The sequence below is a fragment of the Pholcus phalangioides genome, unplaced genomic scaffold (assembly GCF_987345545.1).
Source record: "Pholcus phalangioides strain wild (caught in Gottingen) unplaced genomic scaffold, Ppha-v1.0 ptg000008l_1, whole genome shotgun sequence".
In the NCBI taxonomy this organism is placed as follows: Eukaryota; Metazoa; Arthropoda; class Arachnida; order Araneae; family Pholcidae; genus Pholcus; species Pholcus phalangioides.
In genome coordinates this window covers 44,420,141-44,432,825 of record NW_028301601.1, presented here as the reverse complement: position 1 = coordinate 44,432,825, position 12,685 = coordinate 44,420,141, and the positions used below count along the sequence as shown (strand labels likewise).

General features: G+C 32.8%; 1 protein-coding gene across 1 annotated transcript in view; it reads left to right on the top strand.

The window, feature by feature from the left end:
• The window catches only part of Flo2 (flotillin-2), a 28,136-nt gene extending 21,028 nt beyond the window's left edge, over positions 1 to 7,108 (top strand). The window contains exon 10 of the mRNA XM_089234728.1: positions 4,146 to 7,108. Coding sequence (XP_089090854.1) covers positions 4,146 to 4,175 — 30 coding nt within the window. The 3' untranslated portion in view covers positions 4,176 to 7,108. The remainder of the gene's footprint in view (positions 1 to 4,145) is intronic.
• Positions 7,109 to 12,685: the final 5,577 nt, after the last annotated feature.

Below are 12,685 nucleotides of genomic sequence, written 5' to 3'. Positions count from 1 at the left end.
GACCTGAAGTCTTCAAAAGTATCAGTTTTTTTTTGTTAACATCATAAAAATCGAGAAAAACTTATGAAAACAACACTGAATCTTCACGAAAAGGAAAGGGAAATTGAACGAAAATCCAAACCTGGTGGAGCAGAAGGAAAAGGAATGCCTCTTAAAAAATGGCCACCTTTCAACAAGTTTGAGTCACACCTGAGTGATTTACGACACGCTTGATGACAGGTGTGCCAGTGGAAAGCGCATTGACGCAGAAAAAACGCACCAGTGTAGACATAGCTAATGAGGCAGTTGGCTCTACGCGTGCGTTTCGGATGATGTGACGGTCTTCTCGACGACTGGTCTGTCGAGGGCGTACTGAACCTGGTCTCTATGTAAATGACGTTCTCTTCTATCCACTGGTCCCAACACCTCCTCACAGTAAAATCAGAACGGCCTAATTGACGAGCTACTCGCCGAGCTGACCACCCAGCTTCCATCATCCCGATGATTCTTCCCCTATCGAACTCTGACAACTGCCCATATGGTCTTCGACGGCGGCGTAACAGCATGTCTACCTCAGCATTTCCTTTACAAACGATTAAATACACTCCAGCAAGCTCTGCTTACCTGTTTTATACTCCAAGGAGAACGAAGTTCAATGCCCTCTAGTGGCATTACACAATGCGCAATCACGCTGCATTTCTAATCATTTGTATATCTGCCCGACATGTACCTTCAGGCCAACTTTCGTTTCGATCCCACAATTATTTCTTGGTGCGCAAATTTTTATGGCAATGAGTGTAGTATATGACCCTGGCGTCATATACTCTATTGGCTGCATGCTCCGGTTTAAAGGGAAGAGACACAACACAAAAATGAAGAGAAGATCGCTGAAACGCTCGGCACATGACGCTTAACTCCTCCTGAAGCAGTCTGCCAATCACTCCCGACGTGAAGCGCTGTCGTGAGCCGTATTGCGTTCTGTAGGAAAACAGTCGTACTGCTTCTCATGTTGATGAATAGACAGAGTGTCGCGCTGGGTGATTCACGTTGCGCGCGGCATAGAAAACCTGCTAGTAAAACCCGGCTTTTAAGTGACAGCCCGAGCCACGTCTGGTTTTACAGGAGGGGGGGGGGGAGCCGATCAGCCGCTATAGCTGAACCCATTTTTTTTTAACCTTCGGAAAATAACTTTCGGGTATCTTTATGTTAGGGGTCATTCAAGTATTACGTCAGCATGGATGGGGGATTTTCGATTTGCTGACCTGATGACGTGGAGGGTGGGGGTGGATGATTCTTACGTCATCAACCACCCTTTATAAAAAATATGAAATATTCTTAATGGCGTAAAACTTTTCACTAGTTTGTGGGCACCTGAATTAACTTTCTCCCTATTGAGTCCCCTACAGAGCCACTCTAGTGATCTTCAAATACTTAGCGGCTCCAAATGCTCTGGAGCTGTGCCGCGCGTCATATAAGTGATCCATGATTATGCCGCAGATCACTTAAGTAATCTGGGAATGTGGTGCAGATAACTTGAGTGATGTAGAACCGCACTGGTGGCAGGACCAATGCTCTAAAACTTTGTCACATGTCACTCAAGGGATCGCTTAATGTGCCACAGATCGCTTAAATGGTCTGGAATTGTGCCACAAGTCACTTAAACGATCTGTAAATGTGTCACTTGGTTCATTGTTACAAAAATAGATTTAGGGACAGGCCACATCATAACGCCAGGGCCACATTTGGTCCGCACAGGCCGAATGTTTACCGTGGGTTAAGGGTTAGCAAGCTCTTAGAGAGGTAGGGTCGCAATGAATTTCTTGAGCAATTTTGGGTTCTTAGCCATCAAATAGCATTGAAATTAACAAAAACTGATTATAATAACATATAAAGATATTTTGTTTCGAAATTGTAAAAAATATTTTTACAATTCTTTTAAAAAATATTTTGTGGATTAAAAAAATAAATTTTTGATCATCTGGGGGGAAGCTCCCAATTCAGATTCCACCAATAAGAGTTAGGAGGAAGGGGGCAGAGCGCTGACAGGGGGAGGGTGAGAGTTTTGCTGACTTTTTCTGACACGAGGAGTGAGTCAAAAATTGTTGAAAATTTGCTGACGTAATACTTGAACAGCCCCTTATTTTAAATACAAATACAACATCACAACAGACAAAATGCCCAACGAGGTGGCTGATAATTTTGAAATTGTGCATGTGTTCAACACATGGCCTAAATGTGGCCTGCCTGAAGTGGCTCGTGGCAAATTCTTACTTCAATTGAGCGGCCCGAGGCACATTCCCAAATTGTTTGATTTTGTGATTTCCGGGGGGAGGGGCTTTCTTTCTTTCAAACCAAGCACAACTCAGGTCTATTACCATCTATGGGCAATTTACTATCTAGGAAGTTGTGCTGGAAGTGTGTGTGTGTGCCTAGAGTTGCTGCCAATATAAATAATTTTGTAAGAAAAATCTTTGTCGGCTGTGGTTTTTATTTTGAATAATTGGAGGGGGAATGAATATCACTTTTAGAATTTTTATAATTTATGTGATGCTGTTATGAGTTATATTTTTGACTAATACTTGAAGGTACTTGTCGTCACTTTGGTGACGACAGAAAGCATGTATGTGGATTGATTATTTTATGAATTCTTATGATGCTGGGTAACAAATCAAAACTTGTAATTTTGAACCACTTCTACATCTATATTTTTGAGAAGAGGGAAAGTTTGTTTGCAAATTAAAAATAAATTTGCATATGTGCCCCTCCCTTTTTTTTGCTGTAAAACTTGTAAGTTATGAAGTTTGCCATGACTCCTTAAATACTGCTTGAAACTCCTTAAAAAGTCTTTAAAAACTCCTTACTTTTCATTTTGAAAATTTTGTATGAACCCTGGTATGGATTCAAGCACGTGACACCGAGTTCAAGGTTCCCTCAAGCGAACGAATTAATCAAATCCACGGTCAAGGTGGCCAAAGGACTAATGGAGAAAAATTCAGATCCATATCTAAGACTGCTGCAGTAAACCTTAGAACAACGATTTCGATTTATTTTCATCTGCTAAAGCCCTTTCAACTCTTGCTAAAAAATGATGATTGCTAAAGGGGGAAAGGAGAAGATAAGGATCGAGAAGCAGAGGGAAAATCACAATAATAATCCCAACGGTGTCCGCACTCGCGAGTAGCACTCTTTGAGTGTAGAAGATGAATCATAGTGTGGGTAGCGTACATGAAAATGTGGAATGAAATCGAGTGCAGGATGGATATCCTGAGTTCTTACATCATCAAGACGCCAAGGGGATCTGTGAGAAGGAATCAGTGTCACTTGAACACGATTGAACGTACTGAGCCTGTGGATGTTTCAGGATCCAATCCAGTTCAGGGAGTTGTGGAACTCCCACTCACTGGTTTGACGGTCCGGGATGATGGCACTGCTCCCAGAAAGTCAACTGGACAGTTGCCAGGAGGACCAACATCCGTTCCCATCGGAGCAACATGATCCGGTTGTGGTGCAAAAGCCCAGGCACTGTCTACTGACTGACACTATGAACTAGTCGTTTTTATGAAAAATAAACTTAAAAAGGGGTAATGTGTCTAAAGTGATATAAAGTAATGTATGATAATGGGATTGGGCTGTAAGGCCAAGGAGCCAAGAAGATAGGAGAGACTTGTGTTGGACGAGAGAGCATATCGAACGCTCTGGTTTAGGCATTTATATAAATAATAGTTATAAATTATTCTTTTTGGCTCTAGTATATACGTAAATCATGATATGTCTAGAACACTGATGAAGCAAAGACCTGTTCTACAGGCATTAAAAGTGACCTTTAACAGGTGTCTGCTAAATGGGAGTGTCTGTTAAAGGGAGATTCCTCTGTATAAATCTGTTTTCATTGAAAAATGCTTAAACAATATTATTATTCGGAGCACTGTGTGATTGGATCTGTTTTTATAACATTTCAGGAAAAAGGTGAAAAAAATCAAAATCTTTGTATTTTCTCCATAATTTTTGTGTAAAAATAATTTTTTGTGACAGTTTTTTTTAAAACAATTTTTGACACTGCTGCATTCACTGTTTTTCTTTTTTGCTACATAATTTCTAACAATTTATTACTTGAACTAACATAATAGAATCATATTTCCATGGCTGATAATATTTTTTTTTTTTAGATTTTACACAAAATTCCCGGTGCTAAATAGTATTAATTAGCTCCATTAATAACTGAAGATAATTTGGAAACAAAGGAGTATATGTGACAAAAATGACCAAGACATATATGGTGCAGTATATTTTGTTATCAATTTCATATTTTGTTTCCTATTTTGATATGCAGAAAAAAAAAAATCTATGTTTATGTATATTCTTTTTAATTTTGATTGCCTAGTCATTACAAAGATATTTCATCAGTGTAATTTTTGATTCACTTTTACACAAGTTTAATTCACTCAGCTCTCATGTGTAAGCTTGTTATGATCATTGCAGAAAATTTTTTGATCTTATGTTTTTAGATGTCACTGGTGTTTGTGTGAAGTAAAAGTATTTAGTTTTCTTTAAAAATATAATTGTGACAAAAATTTTATAGTATGGAAATTTTTCTACAGTTTTGTTTTGTTGAAATGAATCTCTGGGCATTTGTATAGTGAAGTATTTTTAATTTGATTCGGACGCTCTGAAAGGAAACAGAAAAAGTACAAACTGTATCTAAACTTATGTATTGATTGTTAAATGAAACAAGCCATTATGTATTGAATGTGTATGTATTTTGAGGCAATAGAGTTCCTCTAATGTGCGATATGAAAGCAGATTGCTGGGGTTGTAAAGCATAGAAGGATATTGTTCATTTTTGTATCCACATTATTGCAAAATTTTCAATGTATTTGTCTACAGGTCTTGAGAGAAAAATGTATTTGAGAAAAACGAAGATGTTGATTTGATAATATACAAATGATATAATAAATTCTGATAATAATAAAACCTTATCATTGCTAAAATTTGTCAATACTGTGATACTTGAAGGTTGAAAAAATACTCCATATTTTTTTTTAGTTATTTAGGTAACTCTCATGTGCTTCTTATCATTTCACACTCCAACATAGAAATGCTAAAAGAATAAAAAACGAAGAACTAAGATTAGTTTTTTTAAAAAAGTTTTCAAGATATAGTGTAATGCTCTTATAAAATACAGACTTTTACTGACAGTCATGTACATTCGGATATTGTTTGTAATACTCTTGTTGATTTGTGTGAAATATTGAAAGTATCATAACTTAAGAAGTTTGTACCTGTGCGGAATATAGAAAAAAATTGAAATCGTAACTTTAGCTTGCTTATTGCATTCTACTGATTGCTTATGAGTTTGTAAGTGATAAATTAATGAATGTTAAATTTATAAGCTCTAAGATCCCTTTTTTTACCTCTTTATTTGTTTCTATAAATCTAACACCTTTCTTGAGTCATTGATTTACTGATCAAAATTTCTCTGGCTCTAGTGATTCATATCTTTAAAAGTAGTCCTCACGTGAGGTGCACAACCTTTGCAGTCCGCTGGTCAGATATGTGGTATTTCTGCCGCTCATTGTCTAGAAACTTGTATTTTTAGATTGGGTGACTATATGACTTGTATTTTACAGGACATTCCTGTAAATTTGGCCGCCCCAACCAGCTGTCTTATAAAATGTCCTGTTTTTCCCCTTATTTTATCTGTCAAACATTTTTTTTTTTTGTGAATTACATTTTCACACATTGTGACTTGCTGTAGCTATATGTTTCTTGCTATTGGCAATTTTTCAGCAATTTTTACTGTAAATTGCAACTTTACTTGCATTTGACAATTTTTTTTGGAGAGAATTTGTGACATTCCATACGAGTCCTGATTTCCAGTATTTGTATGAGGGAAATACAGTCAGAGTAGGTATTTATCATGTGTGTATTGATACTTTTCTACCAAATCATCTTTCATGGGCCTCATTTGACCTTCCCTGGTTTAGAGGCTACTTTTTTTAATTTGCATCTTTTACATGCCAGCTGCTGATGTCATCAAAAATGAGCTGAAACACCAACTCATCATGATCCCTTTCTACACCTTCAAAATATTCATACTCATATATTTAAATTTTCATATTAGAAGGGGATTTTCTTTTTTGGATAAATAAAACCATTTTATAGCACTAAAAGATTTCAACAATTTTTTGATCAAAATTGATCATTTGATCATTTTTGTCGCACCACGGTCATTTTCTGCACATGAACGCTAATCATCAAAATTGAAGTTATTATTTCGCTATGTATATTTTCCTCGGTTCAGAGAAAACTACAATATGATACAAATACAAAGGAATCTTTGTCAAACTAGAGTATTTTGAGGGTCAGTTTTATGTACCTAAAATAAAGCCATGAAGTTATATTTCACACTTTAAACAAATCAAATGCTGCAAAATTTAATTTATTCTTAGTCTTGATACTTTTGAATGATAAAAGACGAGGAAAAAAAAGGACAAAAATCCAACGGTGCCATGTGTAACAGTATTGTAAATCATCATATCATATATAAATATTATGTTTCCTGTTATTAATATAATCTACTATTTAGGACGTTGTTGAATTCAGCCTGATTGGATATGCATTTGCTGCACAAATGGCTACATGTTTTTACTTAGATTTTATATCCATGTGCGATTTTTTTTTTTTTTTTTTTGAGAAATCATCATCATTGCTCATCATTTTTAGACTGAAAAATAATAATTTGCATCCATGACTTGTTGCATTATTCTCTTAAAAGCGTGAATAAAGTAACAATTCATATATATATATAAATACATATGGTTTTTTGCAAAAAATAAATTTGTTGAATTTGTTTTTTGTGTGATCACTCAGGTTTATCCTTTATTGTCAATGCCTTTTTCTTTCGAATATGTGGGTTCTAGTTTATCTGCATATGAAGAATATAATTATCATTATATGAAATTGCATAAATATTGATGAATCTGAAAGTCAAACATCTAAATTGAAGTAAATAAAACATGAACTTTTTTTTTGTGTATCAATTATTTGCAGTTTATTTATTTATATTTTTACTTTGTGATGTGGTCGGTGTGCATGCAGAATGTTATATGTAAAATACTTTTTAGGAGCCAAAAAAAAAAAGCAATAGCTAACTGGTTTTAATGTACAGGATAGTTTTTAATAAAGCCACATCTGATCTTCTATTGGCCAGAAACATATGACAGTTGAAGAAACTTTTAGAGGCATAAAATATTGAGAATTTTGACATGCGACATTTTGCAACACACTGACAATGTATACATAGGTTCAGAGATATATTTGATTCTATATACAATATAGCAGCTTTTCTTAACCAACAGTCCTCAGAGATAGGACAAGTTGTTCTTGAGCACACTCAAAAACTTAGTTCTAATTAAATTGAATTTATTCTTTTGTAAGCAAATTAATATGCAACCAATGCTCACTATAATGACCCTATGTTATAGTGACCATTCCTTTACAACAACCGGTAGGATAAATCCTAAATGTTTTCATAGAATGAGTATTACATGTTTTACTTTTGATATAAGGACCCTCCCAAAATAACATCCATTTTGATGGGATGTTATATATCGGGGTCGTTATATCGAGTATCGACTGTATTAGCATAGTTCAAAAGGAATGTTAGATTTAAAATCTATAAATTAGTGGATCGTCAAATTTTATTCAGACATTTTACTGGTCCCTGGGTTTTTGGAAGCTTGAGAAATATTCTGTTCAATTGACATGTGTAAATAAGTCCAAACAGAGATTTGAGAAGACCTAGACGAGTCACCTAGTCATATTGTTATAAATAACACTACTTACTCTGGGATCATACACCTGATCACTTTCCAAATGCAATCAAATATTGAGTTCTTGTTTTCTGGTTGCAAATGTCATGGGAAGATTTATGATCTTTCAAAAGCAGAATTGACATTTAAAAATTTGCAAAGTAAAACTCTTCAAATGAAGAAGTATTGAGTTGAGTAAACTTAATAACTGATTAACATTCAATAATGATTAATACAAATCAATCATGAATTGAATAATTAAAGAATAATTTTTCAAGCAATTGAAGAATACTGTTGTAGTGTTTATAGGCTTGCAATAACTGATTGGCTTTGTACAGGTGTGTAAGAATTTGAAAGCAAAGTTTTTTTTAATTGTAAGACCTAGTCACATAATGGCATTATTATACAGTTTTTTTATTACTGCATTATTTATCAAATAACATGTTTTTAGTGGCCTAGAAAATAATATACGTTGTTGAGATTTGATTTCTTTATAAATATTTTTAAAATGCTCAAATGATAAATGCAAACATGAAAACCAAAGAGCTTTTTTTATATTAAAAAAAAATCTAAATCAAAGCTAAGCTGTCAATGGTCAAACTACCTTATAGAATTATGTATTTAACCTTTTTTGTCCCAATTTTCAAGCTCACAATTAACAACTAGTATAATTTTTTCACAAATATTAGTTGAAGTTAATGATCTAAGAGATCTGTAATATATTTTTTCATACATTTTTTCTGTATTATTTCCCATATGTTGTTTCAGAGTTTTTCTCGAAATTAATTGTGAATATTATCTTATTGTTTTTGTGGTGTGATATTCTGTATCCTCACACATGCATTAATTTTCAAAACATACGTGCCCCAAAATGGAATGTTTTACGTTGCTCTGTGACAAGTTCTCAGTTGGCTGGAAATGTTTTGTGGTAAAATTTTCCATAATAGTGTTTTCAACATATTTCTTTACAATTTTGGGAAGAATAGTTCCCAAGATTGTTCTGGGACATATTTCACTGTTTTTAACATATTCTGCTTTGGGGCATATATCTTAGTGTTTGGAGTACTTGAATTGATGTCAATAAAAATATTTTTTGCTTGTTTTGCTTATGTTTAATTTACTTGAGTATGTTGTTAGCAAAAGTTTGAAATCCATATTATATTCAAATCTTCTATATATTCGTAGATATTTTGGTGCCATAAGTTTTTAAAAAATAATAATAAAACAGTTTTTAGAGTTTTTTCATATAGCTTATAATTATTTTTACAATTTTTTCTTTAAGGTGAGCTGCGTTTGCTTATACATGATTTATCTTTTCTAGATGTCTTTTTATATGTGTGCGTGTGTGGTATATACAAAAAATGTGTAAACTATATGCTCTTTCCTAATGCCTTCACATTCAAGCTTTAACTCTTATAACTGCCACAGATTAACTGAGATTGTATGAAGACAGATTTATACTGTATTTTGAAACTTTGTAATGACTCCCAGTGGAAAATATTTTAGCTGTAGTTGCTGTATTTGAATGTGTCGAAATTTGAACTTGAGAGAAAGCACTTGATTTCGTAGTTTGCAGTGCACAAAGTTTGTAAATTGATTGTGAGAGGGTATTTTTTTTTATTGTGTAACACATAAAATGAAAAAATCGTGTTGCTGTATGTATCATATTTTTATATATAATTCCAATATTATTGTGTGCTTTCCAATTATTGATTGAGTTTAGTTGATTTTTTTTAAACATTATTCAGAGACATACTGATGCATAATGTCTTAAACTTTTGCTGGTTTTTTTTTTTTTTTTGACGTAGAACAAATAAAATCAGTTTACATGGAGTCCAAAGGAGACAAAAATCTTGGTTGAGAAAAGTTTTCACAAGTTTTTTAATAAGATAGTGTGAAAAGATTTTTTCAGTTACGCTATTTCTTTTTTAATAGTTTTTTTAGTCAAAATCAATCCTAACTTAATTGCCATTGAAAAAAATGGTGGAAAATGTGTTTCTACATAACTGAAATAGCTAATTAAATTATTAAAATTTGAATTTTTTTTTTTTGGGTCGATTGTGTCGAATTCCAACTGTGGTTTGAGCTTTCTGTTTTCAATGCTCTTCCAAATCATCAATAGATATTTACTGATATCAAAATATTGGAAGAATAATATTTGTGAATGAAAGAATTCCAGTACTCAAGAATATCTCTGGATAAAAGATTAACCACTGGATTTCGAGAAATGTAGAGAAAAATTCAAACCCGACCCTTGACCGTTTAGCCCAAAATCTTCAAAAGTGATTATATTCATTAAAGGATGACCACAAAAAGCTGGAAACTGAATCAGAAAGTCAACATATATATTCTCTTACTGATTTCTTTTAATTTTTAAGCCTAGAAAAGAATATTGCGTGAATTTTGGATGGGTATGTGAAAAAAGATCTAAAAGCTTTAAATATATATTACTTCATAAAAAAAAAACTGGAAGAGACACAAAAAGAATAATTAAATTTTATCAATTGCAAAACTTATTTTGAAGAGCAACTTATTTTTAGATTATAGAAAATAAGATGTGTAAGAAAATATTTTTTTAAAGAAACCGTTTGCTTGGGAACACCATAACTTTCTGCATATTACCTACTGATTCTCTTAAAAATTGATTTTTCTGAAACATGGCAATATATAGTAAAGTGAGATATATTCCCATAATGCAAAATCCTAATTATGGTGATTTAATGCAAGTATGACATGTAAGAAAATATTTATACTTTTTTCATGAATGAGAAAATGGGTATGAATAATTATCAAAAGATTCAATATTAAATTGCTAACTTTTCAGTTTTTAATAATATTATATTAAACTTTTCAAAGATCACATTTGTAACATTAAAAAACGAAGAATTTTTTGATGGTCTTATAGTTTATATGCTGAAAATTTAAAGTAATTCTCAGACTTAAATGAAATAATCTTGTAATTGTTAATCTTATTTCTTCATGCTTATAAAGGAAGCCAGTCTTTTATATTTTCAATTATATTTATGCATTGATTGTAATAGTATGTTGTCAATGCTGCATTTCTTATTATTTTATGATTGCATCATGGAAAATTTTATTTTGAATTTAATTAAACAACATTGATATTAATCACCTTTCATCCCCATCTTACAATTATTCGGTCATCAACACTAAAAGCACATCACTGCCTGATAAGACTTTTTAACCCTTTTTAAACATGCTTTCCAAGGATGGTATTGCTATCAGACACTCTACTATATCTACTTTCATCGTATTCATGAAGTTTCTGTGAGGGAGACTATTGAAAAATACTTTTTAAAAATGCAGTTAATATGATATACCATATTGAGTAGTTTAAGCATTTTCTTGTGAGCAGAAAATGGCTTTAAAAACTGCTAAGGAGTGGTCAATTACTTTTTGGCTTCTCCTCTTAGACTCCAGGTACATGTAAAGATAATGTTACTCTGATGATGCTACTACATGAATGATTTTAGTTGAATTTTCTTATGCTACTATTAATGCTTAAAGATGTGTAACACTTCAAAAGCATCAAATCAATAAGCTGGAAGAATTTCATATTCTCATTTGTGATTCTATTCAAGTATTTTAGGATCAATTATGAAAACTGATACCATGTTAGCCATATGCTAGTGATGATTTAGGATATTTTCTCTTCGTGACCTTCTTCAATGCCCCCCCCCCCCCATTTTCTTGATTTAAAAAAATAGAGTAGAATGAGAAGAGAAATGAATTTGTATCATTTTTCATTTCGTTTAATTTTTTGAATTAAAATTAGATCCATATGCATGCTTGCATTACAGACAATCATCTTGGCTAATATCACCAAAGTAAAATTATTTCTTAGTAATCTTTATTTTAGAGGTTCAAACCATTTTTTGATCATTCAAAGAAGCAAGTATGTTGAAGTAGAAAAATAAAGTTGCATTGGATGGTTAGCTGTTGCAAATATCAGCTCTGTGTATGCTCTATTATTATGTATGTGCCTTTTGAATGAAGCTTGCCTCAGCTCCAGTGAAACCCATTAAAATACCAGTGAATATACATGAGTAAGCAGGATTTAAGTAGAAATTAATCTGAGCTTGAGTCAACTTTGCTATGATATTTAAGATATATAGAGTGTATCACAAATATTATATCCATGACTTATTTTGCTCTCAATGAAGTTTTTTTTTTTCAATGATCTGATGAAGTGAAGATTTAACTTTTTCTAACATTCAGAAATTTTTAAAAGGAATTTAGCTTCAATGTTTAAAAGCTTAAAGTCAATGTTAATTTTATAGTGATAAATTTGAAGATTATGATGAGTTTCCCAAATTGAACGATATCACCCCCATCCTAGAGAGAAGAGACAATGTAGAATCCTATAAGGATTACTTAACATGGAAGGGGGCACACTAAGAAATTAGAATTGTGAGAACGGGTGCAGTAGGGTGAATAAATTTGAAAGACTGGTCTATCCGACAGTTGAATGCTTTGATTACTTAGGCTCTAGTTATGGCTAAGGATATGCCATTCAGAATCAATATCAAAAAATGAGTTCTGATATCAGTGTGTGTGTGAAACACGCTAAATAGAAACACACAGCCAAATCAAGTTATTTCTTTATACCAGCGGTTCTCAACCTTTTTTGACTCGCGGAGCCCTTTTTAGTAAAAAAATTCTATGGTGGAGGCCTGTATAGGAAGGGGGGGGGGCATTTTTTAATTATTCATTAAAGTTACTGATTTATTTTTACTATTGAAAAATATTTATAACTATTTTTTAAATCTTACTGTTTTTTTTTTAATTTCCTCAAGCGGCTGTGAAGCCCCTGGAGAGTGCACAAGGAGCACCGGTTGAGAACTGCTGTTTTATACAAATACAATGCCACAACA